The sequence below is a fragment of the Mycteria americana genome, chromosome 6, assembly GCF_035582795.1.
Source record: "Mycteria americana isolate JAX WOST 10 ecotype Jacksonville Zoo and Gardens chromosome 6, USCA_MyAme_1.0, whole genome shotgun sequence".
In the NCBI taxonomy this organism is placed as follows: Eukaryota; Metazoa; Chordata; class Aves; order Ciconiiformes; family Ciconiidae; genus Mycteria; species Mycteria americana.
Window position 1 is genome coordinate 36,710,803 of NC_134370.1, and position 23,620 is coordinate 36,734,422.

Genomic DNA, 23,620 nt, shown 5'->3' on the forward strand with positions numbered 1-23,620 from the left:
ATGATACGATTTAACTTGACACATCTCAACAATTCGTCACAAATTTGAGAGGCTATGTTTCTACTTGAGGGTAACAACTGCCTGAGGCTACCACATGTAGTTCTGGCAGGACAGTCAGTATCCTGCAAGTACTGCAAAATCTTAAATAACATTTACACTACTCTAGCTAATGCAATTCTGCCGCTCATTTTAACAGTAAAATTTATCTGCTTAATCTACTATGTTGTAACAAGTAAATCCCGGCGGTTCTGTTTATCAAAGCATATATGATAAAACATGCAAATATGCACACACAACTAAATTGTACTTGCTTTAGAAATTTATCTTAAAGAACAACTTTATATAATTAGTGAAAGTTCTTCTCACAAGAGAATCCTAAGGAGGGTTCACCTACTCTGCCCAAAGTAATTTTGTCCAAAATAACTCTGCCCTTTCTGATGACTCAGCTGGGCAACATCACTGTTGACAAAACTTTTACAGCCTTCAATCTTTGGGTGATTTCTGATGAAATACTTAATTTTAAAGTGGAAGTTGTTTGTTCTCGTGTGCATCTTATGATACAAACATTAAGTAGCTATGGACTCTCAAAAGCATCCCAGACTGCTTAATGAAATAATGCTGACCTATGAATTCTCTGATATGAGCAATGAGAGGAGGGAAAGGGGAGATTTTTTGTATGTATCTGAAGTTGAACTACAGATACAATGGTGCTTAGTCAGTTCAGGGTGACAGACTGGATTGGTGACCAGGGAGAAGACTGAGTAGGAGAGCTGGGATATGTGAGTGATTTGCAGATGGGTGAGAGGAGCTGGATGGAACTGATAGAAATCTGAGGGCTAGGAGGGGCCAGAAAAAGGCAAGGAAGACAGTGAATTTTAGGGTGCAATGGAAAAGCTACATAGTCTTTCAGAAGCATCTGGCTGCTGAAGGGAAACTAGCAGGATCATGGATAACTCTGAAGTGGAAAGGGACACCAGGAAAGGTAAATCAAATAGTGAGTTATGGTGAGGAACTTCATGGATAAACTTGAATATTAATAGAATTCCTCTTCCATCATCATCTAAAAAGATCTAAAAACATCTAAAAAGTCCCATGGTGTCTTCAAATCCCATTAACTACAGAACTGCCATCTTGACTTCCCATCTTTTTAGATCCCCCTCTTGCTTTCCCAAGCAAAGACCAGAAGACCAGGGAGAGCAGATGAATTAAGTCTGAAGACTGTGGCTGTTACCATGAGAGGAGACTTGCTAGATTGGGCAGCTGCACTTGTGTCCTGGTTTTGGCTGGCATAGAGTTAATTTTCTTCCTAGTAGCTGGTAGAGCGCCATGGTTTGGATTTAGGATGAGAATAATATTGATAGCACACTGATGTTTTAGTTGTTGCTAAGTAATGCTTACACTAGTCAAGGACTTTTCAGCTTCCCATGCTCTGCTGGGTGCACAAGAAGCTGGGACGGAGCACAGCCAGACATCATGCTCATACAGAAACTGGGGAGAGTTGGCTGGGGGGCAGTGGCTGCTGCTTGGTGACTTGCTGGGCATCGGTCAGTGGGTGGTGAGCAATTGCATTGTGCATCACTTGCTTTGTATATTCTTTTATTATTATTCTCTTCCTCTGCTGTCCTATTAAACTGTCTTTATCTCAACCCATGGGTTTTACTTTTTTTTCTGATTCTCTCCCCCAGCCCACTGGGCAGGGAGGGAGGGTGAGCAAGCAGCTGTGTGGTGCTTAGTTGCTGACTGCAGTTAAACCATGACAACTTGGTCTTAAACAACAGTACTACAGAGAGAAAATTTTAGGCTAAACTGCAGTTCTTGGAAGTACTACAGGTATAAGCAGGATTATATTTAGGCTTACTACTAAGGATAAAGGGGGACAGCTTTTGGGGAATGACTTTGCTAGATTTATTTTTCCAAGTGTTAATTTGTTTTGCTATTTTTACTGGTTTTTTTTAATATTAACTCTGATATTGATGCCATTTTAGAAACATATGTCAAATATCAAGAGCAAATATGATACATTTTCTGAACAGTTTGCTAAGAGCTGTATTTTTTTAAAAAAGTGTTCATATAGCCCCATTTGGAATCTGAACAGTTTGGAATTTTCCCCTACAACATAGGTAGGGGAAAAGCCCAGTGATTCTCATTTACTGTTTATACCACAGAAAACTGAAAGTGATTGTTACAGAGGCTTCAACCAGGCACTGTGAATCCTGAATCCATGGACTGCACGCCATTAGGATGTGCTGTGAAACAGCCTAGCAGAAGTCAGTTACAAGAGCTGGTCTCTCCCTGGCATATCTTTAAAAATCACCTCAGACATGGCAGCAAGCTCTGCCTTGTATGTCCAAATCTCATCTGAGGACCTGGTAGTATCTTTCCTATTAGCAAAGTGCTATGAAAAACTTGCAGTGAAGACATCCTGCAGTTCTCTTATGAAGGAACTTTCCTTGATGAGCAAGACTTGAACAGTAAGGCTGTCCACTAAAACTATTTTCAACAAGTTCATGACAGACTTCCCTTTCTGCTTAAACCATTGACCCTTTCTTGCTACTTTCTCAATATGAATTAAAACTTGCAGTGTTCTGATCCTAAGCGCTGCTTGGATTAGATATGAGCAAAAGGGGATTTGTGTCTGTTTATCTGTAAATATCATCTTAATTATAAATCTGCTGTAGCAATGGAAAAAAAATTCTTCTCCATTTACACATGAAGCTTGGGGGACAGGGGGAACCCACAACTCCAGGATTTTTTTCTTGTACACTTTTAGCCAATCAGCAGAGAAATTAGAATATTTTCACCAGAATATTATTAAAGCTATTACAGCAGATGAGGCAATTTCTTGCTATTTAGCTCTACAGAAGACACAGTGAAAGGACAGAACATTGATGTTTGATTGATCCATGTGATTAAATACATTTTTCCCATAAAATTAAAATTTCTAACTTCTTTTTAAACTTAGACATTTTCAATCAGTGAATATTCATGCTTTTGCACCTGGACAATGTAATGTGACAGGACACAGGAAGAAAAAAAAAAATTAAAATTGTATAAGCACACATTTATGTTTATACATACCAAAATCCCTATTCTTTCACTCTTCCAATTTCTTTTGCAGGTTAATCCTGCCTGTTGTACATTCCAAAGCACTGGTGGAGAATAGAGACTACTGTATAGCAGCATTGCTTCCTAAGGAGAATACATATATATACACACACGTGTGTGTATAATCTCCCTAACCCAGTACTGTCTTTGGGGTAATTTTGTCCACACTTTTTCATGTGTTTAAGAACACAATTCATGCCTGTATTTGAGATAAACATATAAATTAGCATTTATTTCAAAAGTCCTCCAAGGTTTCTTACCAATAATGTAATTTGAAAATGGTTAGAAAGCTTGGGGGAAAAAAAGTATTTTCTTATTAAGAGGAAAAATGAGAGCATTTGGGACACTGAATCAATGATGTATCTAAGGCTGTTTATTAGCTACTTGTTCGGTTTCTGTAAAACACAGCTTTGAAAAATAGTAACTCTAAAAGTCAGAGGAGAGCTTTGAATTAATTGCTTAAAAAATTGTAACCAGCCTTTAAGACAACTCTGAGTCATATATCCCAGTTGTACCCTAATGTAGTTGTTTATAAGTGCTTCAGAGTTCCCTGTTCCATGAAACTGTTTCCTCTAATGTTAAATCTTTGTAAATTCTCTTTTGTTTGGGGTGAACCAACTGGTTCACGGGCCAAGATTTAAAACTAAATACAGTGCACACTACTTGCTTCTCAGATAGATCCTATGTCCCAAATCCAAACTAGCCTCATCTTACTCCCCTAAAAGTCTGCCTGTTCAGATGCCAGTGATGCCAGCCATCAATACAATGAAACAAAATCACACATACTGAAGTCTAAGCAGCAAGTTAAATTAATTGACTGCTCTATGTGCCTTACGTTTATACAGATTCTTTCCAGGAATTATGTTCACTTAAAAGCTCAACTTAAAGGAAGAAAGCTCATTCATTGCCGAGACAGAAGCTATTCCTCTAAAATAGTATATTCCCACACAGCAGGACAGATCTGTCGCTGCTGGAAAGGTGGAAGCTCAAAACCAGAATGAACTACTTCTATTTTGAAACCAGTAGGCATAAGTTTTGGACTGAGTTTTCAAGTCAGTAATGGTCCTTGTGCAGCTATGGCATTTCAGATGTTGGACACCTAAGACTACAAAGGGACTTAGGTGCAACTAAGTGAACATCACAGCACTTAAATACATTTTCAGCAATCATCACCTCACACACACACTGCACTGTTAGACAGCGGGACACCTTGTAAATGAGAGTTAAGTAATTCAAAATGGGATCTACACAAAACAAAATGCTCATCATGAAGTCATTAAGATGGCCAAAGACGGCCAATAGGAAAAACTATGGACAATGGAATCCTTGTATCTCGTCCTCACCCAGGAAACAGAAGCCTTTCAAAAGCTGAACCAAGAACTGAAATCCTGCTTTCCCTTCTCCATAATATAACTGATCAACACTCTCCGCAGTGGCAGAATTTGGGCCAAGTCTGACTTCAGTACATAGAATTATAAATCTATGTCTATTGCCACCTCTCACTAAGAAATGTCATAATTGCTAGGCTACAAGGTACACCGTGTGTGAGGACTACAGAAATTATGGCTTTCTGGAAAGGAGGAACCTAATATTCATCTTCCTGTCCCCAAACTATCCAATGAGTATTAACAGACAAATACATATGCAGCTTTTGGAACAGCAATTGGAATCCCTAAATACTAGCCAAGCAAACTCCTCTTCTGCACAGGGAAGTACCCACAGGATGGTGTTAAAGTATCTCCCACAATTGCCGACAATTTATAGCCTAATACTCTGGAAGGTGAAAAGTAAGTTTAAACCCCCTTTAGCCAAAGAAACCAAATGTCCTGCTATCTTGAGTGAATCTCTAAGGTATCAGAAAACCAAACAAACCCTATTCTGTACAGTTCTGCACAGCAGGCATTCAAAGGAGATGCAGATATGCACTTTGGATAGATCCTGACACAATAAGGTGCTCTGAAAATGCCTAGCCCTTTGAACAGAGAAGTGACAAAGCACCTCTCCTGCATATTCAGAGGAGGATGGTAAGTGACAGGCACAAGGAAACCATCTCCCAGGCTTTGCTCATTTCTGCATAAGGCCAGAGGGAGAAGTATAGGTCAACCACTGGGGATGCTAGCAGAGCCAAGCGAAGATGGTATTCCATGAGAAAGACAAATGGGGCTGCAGCTACAGGCCAAAGACAGATAGAAAACATTAGCAGACCCACTGATACCTTGTTTGTTTCCCAGCTTTGCTGAATGCCTTTGCTGTTGAAGCCATGGCAATATAAGGACAATTTTACCCTCCTTGTTCTTTTGCCTTATTGACTGTAGCCCTCCTAAAGAAACTAAAACTACAATCCAGTTCATTTTGAGCAAAGTAAAATTCAGGAAATAAACCTCTACCAAATTCTCTCATTTCTAGCAGCGACAACCTTCAGCAAACAGAATAAAATTGGCAGGAGCTTCATATATTATCCCCCAACATGTAACAAGTCTGGTGGAGTCCAAACAGGAATAGGGGACCACACTTTCAGCAGAGCAAATGCCTGTTATCCACTGCCTCCACCTCTGCCTGTCAGGGCCAATATGATGGTATTTTTACAGAATTTTTAACATATTCCAATAATCAATGTAACCAGTTTTGCTTAAACAGGCCTGATTATCATGTTCATACCACCAATTAGCAGCTGCTGCTAGCTGCTACACACTTCCAACAATGTATTTCTGCTCTTGCTCAATTACTTTTCCATCTGTCAAGTATCTTAAGTTTTCTATGACAATGATTTATAGGATGGTTCACTGCAGCAAGGTTCATCACCAAGTTTTAGTAATATCATGTCATGTAGCACATCAAAGTTTAAAGAAAGCTGGAAAAATAGGTGTTACATAAAATTACAGTAGCCTGACCTAGTGTCTATCTGCACAGGACATGCTCATGAATGTTCAGTAGGATAAGAATTGTTTCAAATGAGGTTCTGCAGATCCCTTCTACCAAGACTCAAAAAAACCCAGAGGCATCTGCCTCTGTAATCAAATAAGGAAGCTAAGCCATAATAAGCTAATTCAGATGGTTACTCTTTACCCCAGTCCTAACTTCCGCTGAGCAATCACTGATTATCACTGACCTTCACTGAAGTCATCCTGAAGTATTTTTGTTAATGATCTGAAGCATACACATTGATACTTTATGCCATCATCACTGCTATTACCTTCTGTCTGAATAATGAGTTATTTTGATACCAACGTTAACTTGGGTTTAGTTGAATATATAACTGTTGCATAATGTTCAGGATAATACACACAACACAAACACACTAAGATGCCAAGATTACCTTGAAAAACTAAAGCTTTGGAAAGCACTCATTGAGATTAAATAAAAATGAATGCAAAGTAATACCTTTGAAGGGAAAACAGAAATCAGCTGAGGTAACAAGTGACTCAAATACAGAAAATTACTATTTGCCTGAGTAGCTTCTGATGTAACAAACACAAAATGTCAGAATCTTTTATTTCTTCCATGTCCAAGAACTTGGAATTACAGACTGGAGAGATCAAACCCTAAGGTGAGCTGGTGCTTGCTGTGGCCTCTGCACTACTCATCCCCAGATTTTCATGGAGAAGGAAGTGAGAAAGCCAGCTGTGTTCCTCAGCACTGAACTGCCACCTTTGATACAGCAACAATAAGAGGAAGGGGAAGACCCACAAGAGTTCACCTATTGTTTAGATAGATACAAACCTTCATTTTACAAGACTCTGGCATCATTAAAGAAGAAACAAAACTTGAAAACATATTACTGGACTTATTAAAAATGGACTTATTCAAAACCAGCTTTCTAAAGATGTGAGGTGAAGTTATGTAAGATACAAAAGCATCTTGTAAGACCATTATTGTATATACAGTATTATAGGGTGACCTTGGTTTCTGTTACTAACAGCCCTGGAAAATGAACAAAAGACTTGGTGGGATAGTCCTACCCCCAAGAAATTACAACGTAAGCATCAAACACATAATACAGGAGTATATACTTGTATATACTTGCATATCTCAAATTATACTCTAAACAACTATGAAGAAAAAAGATTAATACATTTCCTAAAATTTGGAAGAGAATCACCAAAATCCATCTTCCAATAATGTAGTTCCTACCATACTCTGAGGTGAAGACTAGGATTTCTGCTTTCTCTTCCCAATAGATTTTAATTTTACCTTCAAGTAAGTTATTAGAAGGAAAATATTGGCCCGCTGTTAAACAGGAGAGGTGAATTAGTCTACAACAATGCTGAAAAGGCAGAGGTACTCAACGCTGTCTTCACCTCTGTCTTTACCAGCACTGCTGGGCCTCAGGCCTTGGGAACAAAAATCCAGGCTGATGCAAACACAGACCCACTGTCAGTGAAGGAAGAGTTGGTATGTGAACTATTACAGGAGCTTGACCCCTACAAATTGATGGGCCCTGACATTATCCACCTGACGGTGTTCAGAGAGCTGGCTGACATTGTTGCGATGCCACTCTCCATAATCTTTGAGAAGTCATGGAGATCGGGGAACGTCCCAGAAGACTGGAAGAAGGCTAATGTTACCCCCATCTACAAGAAGGGCTTAAAGGAGGATCCAGGAAATTATAGTCTTACTTCAGTCCCTGGGAAAGTAATGGAACGAATCCTCCTGGGGTCTATCACAAGTCAAATGAAGCATGTGATTGGGAAAGGCCAGCATGGATTCACCAAGGGCAAATCATCCTTGACAAACCTGATCGCCTTCTACAACAAAGTAAAGTAACCTGCTTGGTTGATGTAGGGTGAGCAGCGGACTTTGTCTACCTGGATTTCTCCAAGGCTTTCGATACGGTTTCCCACAGCCTCCTCCTAGAGAAACTGATGCGTTACAGTCCAGACAAGTGGTCTGTGCAGTGTGTGGGGAACTGTCTGACAGGCCACACCCAGAGGGTGATGGTAAATAGCTCCTTTTCAAACTGGCAACCTGTCACATATCAGGTCCCCCAGGGATCGATACTGGGCCTAATGCTGTTTAATATCTTCATAAGTGATCTTGATGATGGGATCAAGTCTACCCTGATCAAGTTTGCTGATGATACCAAACTGAGTGAGGAAGTAGACACTTCGGAAGGGAGAGCCACCCTGCAGGAAGACCTGGATAGGCTGGAAGAGTGGGCTAAGAAGAACGTTATGAAGTTCAACAAGGACGAGTGTAAGGTCTTGCACCTGGGAAAATATAATCCAGGAGTGCAGCACAGGCTGGGATCTACCCAGCCGGGGATCAGCTCTGTGGAAAGGGAGCTGAGGGTCCTGGTGGACCACAAGCTCAATATGAGCAAACAGGGTGCTGCTGCGGCAAAGAAAGCCAACAGGATGCTGGGTTGCATCAACAAGGGCATCACCAGCAGCAATGAAGAAGTCATTATCACAGTCTACTCAGCGCTTGTCAGGTCACACCTGGAATACTGTGTTCAGTTTTGGTCCCTGCTATGCAAAAACGATGTGAACAGGCTGGAGAGGGTCCAGAGAAGGGCCACAAAGATGACCAAAGGGCTGGGAAGCCTGCCATATGAGGAAAGGCTGAGAGAACTGGGTTTGCTCAGCCTTGAGAAAAGAAGGCTTAGGGGACACCTTATCACCATGTTCCAGTATTTAATGGGTGGCTACAAAGAAGATGGAGACTCCCTTTTTACAAGGAGTCACATGGAAAAGACGAGGGGTAATGGGTACCAGTTACTCCTGGGGAGATTCCAATTGGACACAAGAGGAAAATTTTACACAATTAGAACAATCAGCCATTGGAATAATCTCCCCAGGGAAGTGGTGGATTCTCCAACATTGGACACTTTTAAATTCAGCTGGACAGGGTGCTGGGCCATCTTGTCTAGACCGTGCTTTTGCCAAGAAAGGTTGAACCAGATGAGTCTTGGGGTTCCTTCCAACCTGGTATTCTATGATTCTGTGATTCTATGATTACTGGAGTCATTTCAGAGTTCTCCATGGACTCACTGAATATCAGCAACACTGGACAAGAACTGCTCTTTGACTCTAAACAGCAGATTATTCTGTGTTCAACTGAGAGTCACAGATGCAAAACTAAGACTATGAACTGGCCTTGTTAATTCTGATCACTCTAAAACTAATAATTTAAAGAATTTTGGTGAGGGAGGTGACTTTAATTGTAAAGACTGACTTTATGACACAATATGTTCTTTTTCAAAGGTTTCAATACAAATCATACACTCTTAAAAAGAATAAAAGCATTGCAGAGTTCAACATGCAGGTCTTTAAATCTTTCTCACATGAAGGTGCATTTGGAAAGTGCTAGCATGATAAAATGCAACAACTGTCCTCCCGAACAGGCCTAAGCCAGACCCCAGCTTTGTTAGCTGGTTCAGCTTTATGCAACTCTGTTTAATTTACACGCCTGAAGAATTTGTCCAAGAGGCTTAGATTTTTCTTCATATCTTGCAAGAAAGGACTTATTTTATGAGACATGAAGTGTCTTGCAAGAGTGGTTGTGTTTTAAGACTTCACTTACCTATCAGAAACTATTTTATTAGTAACCAGATGGAAAACAACCCAAACACCAGTACCTCCCTTTGGTACAATTAATTTGATGAAATCTACTGAACATTTATTCAGTGCATGGCAGAAAAGGCTCCTGAACTTAAGAGTGTTTCCTGTAAACAAGTGTCATAGAACATATACTAGCAGCAGAGAGTAACACCATCTTTGAAAGCTATCTGCTATAGGACACTTCATTCTTTAAAACTACGTATAGCAGCATGATACAGTTCTGATGAAAGCAACAGCAAGTAATGTGATATAAAACATGCATGAGTCTGAACGTGTACTGCCAGACATATGCTCTGTACAGTATGTTTTATGCTTGACAGCATGGTATGGTACAAGTAGAAAGAACAACAGATGAGACAGAGATACAGCTTAAACTCAAGATTATTTTGTTACTTTTTCTCTTTCATTAAGAGCAGAAATAAAGCACTAAAAATGTGCAAAAACCCCAACCAACCAAATGAATAAAAGAGGACAAAGAAAAATAAATTAAGGACAAGCACAGTTTAAAATTTCAAACCTCCCTTCCAACATTTCTGTACTACTAGCTATTATGGTAAAACTAACTACATTAGCTTAGCCACTCAATTTTGTAAAGATGCTGTCACTTGACATTATAAACTCAGTATTTCCTGCCATACCAATATGAATGACCTCCAACATTTATAAACATTGAAGACCCTTTTTTTGCATAATTACCTTGTGAAGTCAGTCATCTCCATCATGATCACACACATCCTCTTGGCCAAAACAATGATGTCATTGCTGGTATCATCCCATATTTCAATCTCTGCATCAAGCTTACTCTTGACTTTTTTGAAGTCAGCCACTTGCTCAGCTATCTTTTCTTTTTCAGCCTCTGGCAGCTGAGTCATCTTGGCCTGAAACATAAAATAATTTTATTTGCAAAATGTCTATGTCAGAGTGTTTTTCTTTTTTTTTTTTAAACAAAATTAATGATATTATTAAATATAAAGTTTAAACACACTGTGGCCTGAGCCACCTGTTCCAGCCTGAGCACTTCTGAATTTCAAAATCTGTATTCTATCATTGGGTTGGGCCAAATAAATTACCTCAGTGTAATGGGGACAGTGGTGTCCATGAAACCATTAATATTAACGTAGTGAGAGAAAGAAGACTAAATTCTTCCAAAGAGCCTTTATGAAATATGACTGATAGATTTTCCTTTTTCTTAGGGATGAAGGAGACTAACTGTTTTTAAGTATGCAAGTTACAAAATGCAATATTCTTTCAGGTAGGAAAGAATGAAGGAAAAGGTTTAATTGTCCCAAAACTTTCAGGTATGCTTGCCCTCTCTCCTGAGAAGGTTCTACAATATCATTTTAAGAACTGAGAAAGATGTAATTGTTCAAATATGTATCTTCTGTCTTTGAAGAAATAAATAAATAGGTGAACATGTCAGAAATCAGTATGTGAATAAGGTTACCAAAAAAGTATCTTGAATGCCAATAGGAAAACATCCAATATTCAAATCAAGCCACAGCCAAACTGGGCTCAGGCAGGACACAGCCCTATACCTGGCTGCAGCTCCAGATTGGCCTATTTGCAAACATCTCCACTGTTTCAAATAAAGGTTTAGCATAGCTAGAAAAGTGGTGTGCTTTGTGCAAGTTCAGACTATGGAATCAGAACATTCAATCTATACTGAATGCATGTATTCTTCCTCCATTTAAACATTAGTGAAATATTTAATATATAAAGAGTGAAACAACTTCTGAAAATGCAGCATGGTTAGAGAAATATTTTATGTAATATTCTTCTTCATGAGCAAGATTATCAGTCTGCTCCAGGCAAGGGTCAGATGCACTTCTTGTGTCAGAAACAGGCTAGGTAGCAGACAGGGGCTAAGATATTATGTGGTCATACAGCAGTCCTGGCCCTTTGTAATACCTTCTACCACAGGAAGCGAGGAAGGCCAAACCTTTTGGCCTGTTGGTCTTGATGGCTCTACTGCCATAGTGGTTTTTATCTATCACCTTCTCTGTGAAGTGGTCCAGCTCTTATACCGCAGGCCATCAGGAACTCACAGTTACATACAGCAACTGTTAACACACTATAATTATGCTGCAATTAAACAATAAACATTTTGTGGCTTATTCTTGTTTATAAAACATCTACCATCCATAAAAGGGAAAGTTAAGGCAGTGGCTGAATTACATATAATTACTATAACAGGTAATCAGTTTAATATGTAATGAGTATGTTTTTCAAGCCATTCCATTTCAGAGATTGTGTTTATGCTTGAATCACTCTGTCACAAGGTTAATTTTCCCATTTATATGAATTACTGGAAATTACAGGTCTCCCAAAGTATAACTATGTTGTAACTGCAGCCACAGAATTAGAAAGTGTAACTATTTTAAGGAATACTTTTCCTGTTTTGTTAAAAAACAAACAAACAAACAAACAAACAAAACTAAAACAGACCAGAGAAGACCAAGACACATGTTCCTCATGGCTGTAGGACAAGCTTGCTGGGAAAGGTATGAAACACACAAAAATAAGAGTTGGGCTACAGAGTCAAGAGAATTGAAGTATCCCTTTTTATAATCTAATACATATTTGCTGATTGGTGGACACTTATGGTATTTCCTAGCCCCCAGCTTCAATACTGTTTTGAGCTCAAGAACACAGGCCTAGATCTGGAAACCACAAGAAAGATGACATTTTAATGAGGGAACTATGACATACAGTATCCTGCTATGTGCCAACAATAATGAGTTTCAGGTGGAATGAGACACATTATCCACTGGAACAAAGGGGCAAAGGAAAGTACAGTTCTGACCTTGATTTTTCTTTCATTTCCCTCATACTGCTTTAAAACCATGTACAGCAACAAAATAAAACAATCGTATACACAGCCTTTTAAGCACAGATGTGATTTTGTATCAAAATAGACAACATAATGGTAAATGTGAAATAAAAATCTAAATTGAATGACTGCTATTACATGAGTGCAGGTTTATTTTGTCCACCAGGAGAAAATGATTTTTTCATTACTTCTAAGACAAAATGTTTTTTATTGCAGTAGCAGATAACAGAGTTAAAACGAGGTGAGAGAAGAAGTTATATTTTTTATATTTTTCTTTCTTCTATTAACCCCAGTGTATATTTTTTTCTTTAATTTCCTTGAATTAACTCTTCAGAAGGCTATTTATCTCTGGTAGCTGGGAGTCTCCAACACTGGGATTATTTGCAATGTCCTATTTGCAACTTGACTTACCATGTAAGACTGGCGTTTCTTTTCATTTCAGCCCCTTCCAAGTTTCAGTCAATTCGCTATCACAGATACCGAAATTTTAAGGTCAGAAAATATTGTCCACACACTGATAAAAATAGAGGACACATGGGGAGCAAATACTTGGTGAAGATTTTGACTCTTCTCCCACTGGTGTATTACTCACCAATGAGATCCCAACCCAGAGAACTGGCCTTTTGGCTACCTTTGACCCTGGCTACACTCTAAGGAATTGACTTTCATATAAACTTATGATTATTCCCTCCAAGTCTTAGACTGACACACATTTTTTCTTTCCTGATCCCCTAAAACAAATGACTGGCCAGATCCACACCACCAAAATTCTTACCACTTAGAGGGAGGAAGGAAGGAAAGAAAAGCCACAAGAAGCACAATACGTTCAAGCAATTGTTTGTGTTATCGAAAACTCCTTCTGTCTGAGACAGAGGTGAGCCAGGTATCCTTTTCAAAGGGAAGAACTTCCCTTTGAAAATTACTTAACACTTCCTGCTTTGTAGGTTGCAGTGTGTCATGTAACTATAGAGAAGAAAGAGAGGAAAACTCTGTTTTTCTACAATTTTGTAGGTTACAAAGAAAACAAACCCCACTCTCCTGATGGAGCACATTAAAAACTTCTCAGAGCTTTTGCAAACAAGAATAAAAAAATAACATGCTCTTCACATATTGTAGTTATAAGACAATGGCATAGATTCAAAAAGACCTGATTCATGTCCCTGCTTTGCCTTAGTTGAGAGCTAAGCTCTTCATTCCACCACAGACTCAGCAGCGACAAGAAGCCATCTCACCTATGTTCTTGTTCCCCTGCTGCAGAGTCAGCTGAACAGTTGGTGGAAGTGAAAAAGATCTCGCCAAATCACTCAAAGGACAGGAATATATTTCAATCACGCTGTTTTAAAACAGTTACAATTGTGACGTTTAATTGTTTTTTCTTGAACAAACTTTATAGATCACCATCATAAGATATGTGCACATCAGCTGAGCGTATTTTATCATTAAGGTGAGCATAAGATAGGCACTTATAAAGACTATTGTACAGATGTGTTTTGAATGCCAATACAGAAGTACTTTTCTTGAATATGGCACAGAGAGAAGACTGATTCTGTTAAAATGAGTAAAATGTGTCCACTACCTTTTACAAAACGTCCTACTTTTTCTATTGAGTAATTGTTGAAGTTTGGATAAAGAAGCGAAAGAAATGGTGGATATTCAGCAATTCATGGCAAAGTGAATACACAGCATGTTCCCTAGAGATGAACTGTGTGGGTTGTGATACTGACAGTTGGGAGAAGCTGAATTTCTTTTGTCAAGTTTACTATCTGCTGTCACCAGTTGTCTTCTTCCAATTTTAAGAATTGTAGCATGCCTGCTGAAGTCCAGCATCCTTTGAACAAGTTCAGAGAGTGCCTTATTTGTGCTGCCACGTCAGTTCCTGCATATTTTTAGATACAATATAATTGGATAAAGAGGTAAAGCTATCAGAAGGTAATAACAAAAGAACAAACTGTTTAATGCCATTTTTTTATCAGCCTTCACTAAAAAGGTTGACTTAGATGAGGCAATTGTGTCATATTAAATCTAATTTCTCTTTGTCCCAGGGTAACAGGCCTATAGAAGTAGAAGCAACATGTCATGAATCTGGGCTTCGCTAAGGTTTTGTCACTGGTTCTCATGTCATCCTCATACGAAGTCTAGGGAAATATGATCTAGATGTAATTGCCATTGGGTGGATGTGATACTGGTTAGAAAACTGCTCGCAGAATACTTATCAAGAACGCATGCCAAACCAGAGGGAACTATCAGGTGAAATTCTGAAAGGACCTGCCCTGACTCTGGCATTATTCACTATTTTCACTAGTGGTGTGGATGACAGAACCAAGAGTACACATCACACATTTGCAGTTAAAAGGCCTGGTTTGACATGCAAGAGTCCTGGTTTACAATTCAAAGCGATCTTGAGAAACTTGAGAACTGACCTGAAAAAATAACAGGATATATTTCAGCTGAGACACGTACAAGGTTTTACATCTAAGAAAAATCACCAGTACGCACACAGAACTGAGACACAACCGGTTATCAGTGGTTCTGTGGGTGAGGATTTGTAGTTGATCAAAATGTTGTACTCTTGGCAAAAGGGCAGACCTCATACAAAACTCATTCTAAAGTATGCATACAGAAGAAAATAGTGTAAACCTCACACTAGTGCTTGTTGTTGAGAGCATAGCTGGCATAATGCATTTAACAAAATGAATAGTCTGGACACAAAATTCAAGAAGTCATTAACCAGCTGAAGACCATCCAGAGGAAAGAAAAACAGAGCAAAAGACATACAGAAAGCACTATTTTAAAGGATAAATAAAGGGTATAGGAGTATTTAATCTGGAGTTTAGACAACAGAGGACAGGGAATAAAGATCTATAAGTAAAAAAAAAATTATATATACAGAAAGGAAAGCTTTGGGTCCACTGCAGATAAGACTAACATGCTTAATTGCAACATGTGAGGTATAAAGAAAAAACTTTCCAATAAACAATCAATTCCAGTAATGAGCTAAACAGAGACAGCAATGCACTTGCTCTCACATATGTACATGTCAGGAAGAAGAATATTTATTCTACCTTGGGACAAATGGCTGGATTAGCCTACTTCTTGGGGTTCTTTCCAGTCCTACTTTGTAATAATATATAATATTATACTGCTACAACCTTGAGTCCTCTTCATCTCTTCCCCTTACTGAAACTGGGGTAACTTAAGAATTAGCAAGGAAATTAAATACTTTTTATGTATCATGACTCCTGACAGGGAATCTGTTGCCATGTATTAAGTGTCAAAATTATTAGTAGAACCTACTCAAAATTACAGTAGTTATCTGCATTATGCTTGAATTCCGATCATCAGGATTTCAAGCTTCTGTGTGGCTTTGATAAAAATTAAATTTACAAAATATTTTAAACTTGGCTTTTCATTAACAAAATAGCACATACTTCCTGTTAATGTATGCCAGCATTTATATTAACATAGGAACTTAGACGTAAAGTTCTTGTTACTTGAGTAAGAATAGCTGATTCATTTGACGCAAATTGACTTCCCTTCTAAGTATTGTTTTATGCAAGTATCAATAGGTGTTCTTGGTGTTTGCTTTTATATCTATTCTCTCTATTCTTAGACAGTTTGGTAAGACAGTATGGCTGTCTTTTCAAGACTAAATATATTTTTAGACATATATTAATGATTGCTGTATTTAAGATGCAATACAAATAAAACAATACAGTAATTCAGCCTGGATTTTCTCATTCACAATATAATACACACCAAGTCAACTCTTCATCAGCCTTGAATTGTTGCACAAACATAGTACGCAACGAATCTGTATAAAAGAAGATCTTATTCTCAGATGGTTTTGTGTATGTATTCACAAAACAGTCTGCAGAACTCTGAGAAAAAATGTGGGTGGGTGGTTGCCTAAAAGCATTTCTGCTCTTGTCATCTATAAATGGATTGTGTATGAGCTAAAACATTTCGCCTCTTCTTCAATATGAACACCTAACCTGTAGCATAACTTTAAAATTAAGCTAAGCTGTTCTCTTCACTAATTTAGTAACTTTAAACACTTAAATTTTCTCCTATCATCAGAATATACATTGTCTTCGAAGTCTGAAAATTAACTGGGTAAATACTTACTTGACCTTATCTTCAATGAAAAATCATATGATAATAAGCCACTAACCACCTCAGTGGAATTACATTGATCATGATGGCATAAATTTCCTCAAGCAAAATTAGCATGTGATAAGCTTGCAGAGTAACTACACAAATTAGACACAACAACCAGAGGAAGATCTAACTTTCAGCTGAGAAAAACTGTGTTAGTCCTTGGATCCACAAGCAGTACCTGTTTGTACAGTAGCTAAAGATTTGGTCCTAAGGATCTTCTTCAGGAATATAAAACCACCCTACGAATAATCAGTGTTGCTATCCAGTTTAATTACTGAGAGATCTCACAGCACATTGCCCAAGTTAACCTGCATCCCACGGTGTGGGACAGTCCCATAAGCACTATTATATTAATCTTAAAGATATTGAATTATCTGAGGGAAGGATCAATGAAGTAACATTTCCAAGATGGCCTATATACTTGCAGAGTCAGGAACATAAACATGAGGTCAAATCTCATCCTCTCATCTCACCGCTAACCTATATTCTCTATATAGAAAGAGACAGATTCTGAAGAAGTTATAATTAGTAATATATTAATTTTTCCTACATAAGGAAAATGAAATTTGCTAGTTAGAATGTAGCCTTTGTTACAAGTGGCATATGAACACCGCATCTAGTTTTACATGCTGTGATATGTTTTTTATGTTGTGATAAAAAGAGAAAGAAAAAAGTTGCTTTCATAGGCATTAATTCCCTGTTGGAGCAGTGAGAGATGTGACATAGGAGAAAATATGACACTCTTGACAAAGCAGCAGGAACCAAGGGTGCTATTATGCAGAATTAGTATCAAGACAGGTATGTATATGTCATGGTTTAGCCCCAGCCAGCAACTAAGCCCCACACAGCCGCTCATTCACTCCCCCCTGGTGGGATGGAGGAGAGAATCAGAAGGGTAAAAGTGAGAAAACTCATGGGTTGAGATAAAGACAGTTTAATAGGGAAAGCAAAAGCCGTGCACGCAGGCAAAGCAAAACAAGGAATTCATTCACTACTTCCCATGGGCAGGCAGGTGTTCAGCCATCTGCAGGAAAGCAGGGCTCCATCACACGTGGCTGTTACTTGGGAAGACAAACACCATAACTCTGAACGTCCCCCCCCCCTTCCTTCCTCTTCCCCAGCTTTATACACTGAGCATGATGTCATATGGTATGGAATAGCACTTTGGTCAGTTGGGATCAACTATCCTGGCTGTGCCCCCTCCCAATTTCTTGTGCACCTAGCAGAGCGTGGGAAGCTGAAAAGTCCTTGACCAGTGTAAACACCACTTAGCAACAACCAAAACATCAGCGTGTTATCAATATTATTCTCATACTAAAATCCAAAACACATCACTGTACCAGCTACTAGGAAGAAAGTTAACTCTATCCCAGCCAAAACCAGCACAGTATAAATAGAATTGAATTACTGTAGTGGAAATGCCCAAGAGAAAGAACTCAAGGAGGAAAAAAAGTTACTCTGCAGTCTTGCCATACCACGTCTGGAACACAGTCATTCTTGGTGTTACCACTGCATGCAAAAGCCTCATAATAGCACAGGAAATCTGCTGCAGAGGACAAAACAAAAGACAATCCCTGTCTAAACCTTAAAATCTATCTTCCCTATACAGATTCTTCATATTGCTAAACAGGTTCTAGGTATAAATCCTCAAATATCAATATCAAATAGCAGTCCAAACAAAGAGGCCTTAAACCATTGTTCACGTTTGCTGCAGCAGCAAATGGATTTGTTCAAATATTTGTTTAAAAAAAAATGTACGTGAAGGTTTCTGTCAACATGTTGATTTAGGGTAAGAGAGTATGTATCTAATTTAGTCAAAGCTATAATTTTCTATTAATTTTTTGGGTAACATGCCATTTATGGCCCTGATATCATAATCTGAAAACTAGGAAAACTATTCCCAAGTGAAGATACAGAATCAGGCTTTTAGTAATGACTGCTATCTAGATCCCCCCAAAAGAAACATTTACAGTAATTGTGTTATTTTGGGGAGAAACGGAAGAAAAAATAGAAATGTACATCCTATACTGTTAAAATACTGGGTTTTTTCAGATGTATTAACCATAGTTTATCTATAAATAACTGTCCCTTCCACCTCTCCACCAAATTCACTGACAGTGTAGATTATATATTGTGTGTGTAGTACAAGGAAAAGCCTATCCCAGAGATATCTCTACACAGAAATAACCTATGCCTCTGATTCTTGATAGCCAGCTCACTACCTGCAACAGTCCTCAGCATTTACTTCTTGCTTGTGTAGACATCTGGAAGTATGTGTTATTTATGGTTTTCTTTTCAAAGAACATTCCTTTTAAAGAAGTATTCTGGTTTATCTGAGAAGTTGAAGAGCATGGGTGAAAATGTGATCTTTTAAAGCTCTAGTGGATCTTTTGTTACTACATTAAGATAGTAAACATCTACAAACTACTACTACTGTTTTCCCAGTGAGAGAAAACTTTCAAGTGCATTCATTATGGGATACTTATGAAAATATGCAAGCACACCATCTGTACCTGTTCTAAACAAATTCATAGCATCTTACATGGATAACATTTTGAAGGAAAACCTTGCCTTTCTTAACTACAATAGATATTTTAGCCTGTAATGTGGGGAATATGTGCTAACGTTTACAAAGACTAATTTTAATTGAAAAGGGCAGCTAGTATATTTTAATTGCCAATTATGTTTATTGAGTAATAAGATTGTATGAGGTGATCTTTCACATAGTTGTTACATTTCTCACAATGTTTTAAGAATCAACTGACAACTAACATGTAATTGATATGCACATATACAACACAACTGAACAGCATTCATTTGGGTTAGTAGTTTTTCATTAGTATTTAGGCTCTTAAAGAAAATATTTGTGTTTGGTAAATAAAAAAAAAGTGCTTGCTGAAAAACAGATGTGAATTAAAATGCCATTTTCTTGACATAATTCTTTTTATATTGAAAAGTTGTGCTTTTTCCCAACTAGTTCTATCATTTATAATTTCCATTATGGGAATAATAGTAGAATCAATCAAGTATGAGAGATCTGATATTGCTCTAGGTATTGAGCAAATGAGTAATGAAACAGACATTTCTGGCCCCATGGATCTTTGCACTTCAGAAAGTTGTGAGTAGAGTACAGTTTTGCTGAAACATTATTTAAAATGGAAACATAAAGAAGATTAATGTTTGTTAAATACATCAATTTTGTACAAAGAAACCTTTTGCTATCTCAAAAATGTTTTCAGGCTCTTAAAAATGTTTGAATGTAAACAATAAACAATAACCAGTAATGTAGTGAAGTCCTCAGGTTAAATGATGATACAACAGGAAAACCAGATTCAGAACTTCCAGAAATACAGAAATTGTCAAATACTGCATTAAGTTTTTCATACTTCCTCATGAATTCAGTAGTTAAGCAATAAACTGTAGAATAGGTTCACACATGAACACAGCAGGAAAAGTCTGTAACTCATGCACTGCAGTGCCTAAGATTCCAGGTATACCCCTTTCTCTTCTGTGCATGTGAACTTTCTCGTATGTAGAGGTTATTTTTGGTTAATACACATTGCAGGCTTCAGTAAGACCCAGATATAAAAATTCCTTATTAACCTAGCTTCTATTAGACCAAGCCACATTTACGATACTGTAATCTGTTAGAATTTCATTCAGTAAGTATAAGAATTTTTCTGTCTAATTTACATTGCTCACTAGAACCAGCTCCCCAGGGCAGTAGTCACGGCACCAAGCCTGTCAGAGTTCAAGGAGCATCTGGACAATGCTCTTAGTCATATGGCTTCATTTTAGGTAGTATTGTGAGGAGCAGGGAGTTGGACTTGATGATCCTTATGGGTCCTTTCCAACATGAGATATTCTATGATTCTATGATTCTACATCTTCACCAAGTATTTACAACTTAATTACATCTTTTTCTCTCTCAGGTCATACACATCATTTTATGCCCTCTGCACTTTTTCAGAAATCTATTAAGAGTTGAACAAGATTTTAATGATTCACTGCATGACTTTAAGTGGCTTCATAGGAACAGTAATACAGTAGCATTTTTCTCCTCATCAAATTGTTTTTTAAATAAACCGGTGTAATACATACCCTGTCAGTTTTCCCTTCAGTCTGAATACTTGTACGACTACGTGCATCATGGTCTTCTTCAAGGTCAGATATATCTTCTAGCTCCTCGGGTGTCTGGGAAAAAAAATTTAGAAGTGGGTTATTCTCTTTTATGGTTAGTAACTTTGGTATTAATGTCAAACATATATTATAATTTGGTCCAAGATAATGTTTGACAAACAAAGAACACTCCTGTTCTAGCAGTGCACTGGTTAGTAAATGCTAACTAAAATCAAATTGTGTCAGACAGCTTTGAACTAGTTCAGAATAGCCAGGCTTTAATTAAAGCACTGACTTTTAAAGCTAGTACTCAGGGAAGTTATTTTGTATTTAAATATGGTGTTATTGCTGCTAGAAAAGTTGTCTTACAAGAAACCTCTACATGACCAGAATGGATGCCTGCATTTTTAGAACCAAAAGATTTTTATATTTTTTTACAAGTTTTTCTACTTCTTTTCTTAACTGTCCAGAAATACTCATATGCCCACTCTCCCATCTCCATGTTAGACACAGTAGATCTAGTAGGCCCTCAAAAGGGTCTAATATTTTGTCAGTGGGAGTAAGAGGCTTTGGAATCCTGCTGATTTTTGTTGCTACACTGACATCAAGGAGTGTTCCAAGTCAGCTATGCGCTCTGGGAGGGAAAGAACACCTCTTCCCCAGTTTTGAATGTGTCACTTCTCAATTCTACCAAGAAGCACAAGTTCCTGCACTACAGGAATAAATAAGTGACCCTAATTTACTACTTGTATACATGGCATTATTTCATATGCCACTGTCTGTTCCTTCTAGTCACCTCAACTGCCATTTATGCAACACCAGTTTATTACATGAAAATACACATTTGCATTATGATAATTCGCTATCCTTTTCTGCTGTTGTAATGTTTTCCTAGGGCTGTCTGGTTTTTGCCTGTAGGTGGATAGGAAGAAGTAGTTCTTACAGATATCAACTAATGATATCAAGCCATCATCTCAACAAAGGAAAGTTAATCCCAACAGCATTAGGTAAATACATTTTCACTTTATTCAGCATATAAGCCTTTTACAACCATTAAACTATTATCCTTCAAACAGTTATTATGTATGTTGGGAAAAAATGTAAATTCTATTTTTAGCTTCCTCTCTTAATATGCTGTCCGAATTCTCCTCTTCTCTCTTCCTCTCCATTGATTTTCTTTTTTTTTCCATAAACTCCAAAACATGAGTTATTTGGGCCAGTGTATGACTTTTACTGTGTATACTGTATGTACTCTAATGTACCCACAGCTAAAAGAATCTGTTTTGGTAACATAGGTTTTGGGTACTAATTTCTTCAACAGTACATGAGCAACTCCATCAAAAAACATTGTTTAATTTACAACAAGAGCAATTTTCTATACGATCCAGGTCTTCACATTTATTTCCTCCTTCCCACTTAACAACATATTATAAAAAGAAAAATAGTCTTCATGCAGGAGTTCTGAATTTTATCATAAATAACTTAGTAAAAAAAGTATAATGAACATGGCTATATAAAGGACACTAAATAAAACATTAAAAGCAAGTTTACTCATGTTAACAAAACACTGCACAATGAAGCACCCAAAACTTTCAGGATTACGAACTATCAAAAAAATAATATTGGTTCTGCCGATGCAATAGGGCACTCAAAAAATTTTCCTTTATCAAGTAGATCAACATTTTAAAGAACCAAAAAATATATACAACCAGACTCAATACATAACTGGCAACAGATCTACTACTGAATGATCTACTACCAGCTTGACACCTAGAGTTTCAATTAGAGGGAAATCCTGACGTTCTTAGTATCTGAAAAGCCTGACATGCCAAGAGAAACATGACAAGAGGACTATCAGATAACCCTACAAAAAGACAGACAGAAAAAAACCTAGCCATTACTTTTACCCAATTTTCAATCATGTCAAATGTAGTTTTTTTAAATCCAGAATTGCTATATGTTCTCACCTTCTTATTTTTCTGTCAAGTTATATATAAACAAGATCTGCTGTTAGGGACACTGTAGGGTTCTGTTATTTTATTTCTGGCTCCATAGCATGGTAATGGCACTACATTAAACTGAATAAATTCACCTGCATACATTCGTATCATTTGGGAAAGCGCCTCTGTGGCCAGAGAGTGGTATATAAACCACTAGATTTCAATGTCAGCCTTGAAACAATGTTTAAATAGCACTCCATTACTTCAAGAGCACACAAGTAAATTTCACTCACTAAACAAAATAACAATAATTTCTATGACATAACATTCTAAGGAATAAAGAACTCAAAGATGGTGCACAAGCTGGCAGAAATGTAATGCTGGTGGTGAAAAATACACCTAGACTTCCTCAAGAAAACAGACAGGCAATCAATTTTTGGGGCAAAGATGAGCATAATGCTAGAGTGGTAAAGCAAGGAAAAGGAACATTTTATTTTCAGGCAAAGACTAACAGTGTGATGAAATCTCTTAGCTTTAGTCCTGGAATTAGATGTAGCAGGAATTCCACAGTAGCTAAAAGCTGTTACCATGCAAAAGTTGTTTGAAAACCTGCAGCGTGGAAGGAAAATCAGATTTTGTTGTGGGTGGATATCCACGAAATAAAAAAAAACCTATCACAAAATCACTTTAACGGAAACACTTACAGACACTCTTATTAGAGGACCAATAACAGAAAGGGTATTAGAACAGAGTAACTTTAGCTTCTCAGGATTACACTGACCAGGGCCCTCAGGCAGGTAATAGCTGTGATTCAGTGAGAGGTTTATAGAAAGAAGAAATCACTTTCTTTTTAAAGCTACATGATACTTGGTTACTACATACAGAAATATATTGCAATTCTTGGGTTT

At 37.7% G+C, this 23,620-nt stretch overlaps 1 protein-coding gene across 2 annotated transcripts in view; it reads right to left on the bottom strand.

Moving 5' to 3' along the window:
- Window positions 1-23,620, bottom strand: part of CTNNA3 (catenin alpha 3) — a 555,174-nt gene that overhangs the window by 60,071 nt on the left and 471,483 nt on the right. For both annotated transcript variants that reach the window (XM_075505306.1, XM_075505308.1), the window contains exons 13-14: window positions 20,755-20,847; window positions 10,362-10,543 (exon numbers count right to left, since the gene is read on the bottom strand). In XM_075505306.1, the coding sequence (XP_075361421.1) occupies window positions 10,362-10,543; window positions 20,755-20,847 (275 nt within the window). The remainder of the gene's footprint in view (window positions 1-10,361; window positions 10,544-20,754; window positions 20,848-23,620) is intronic.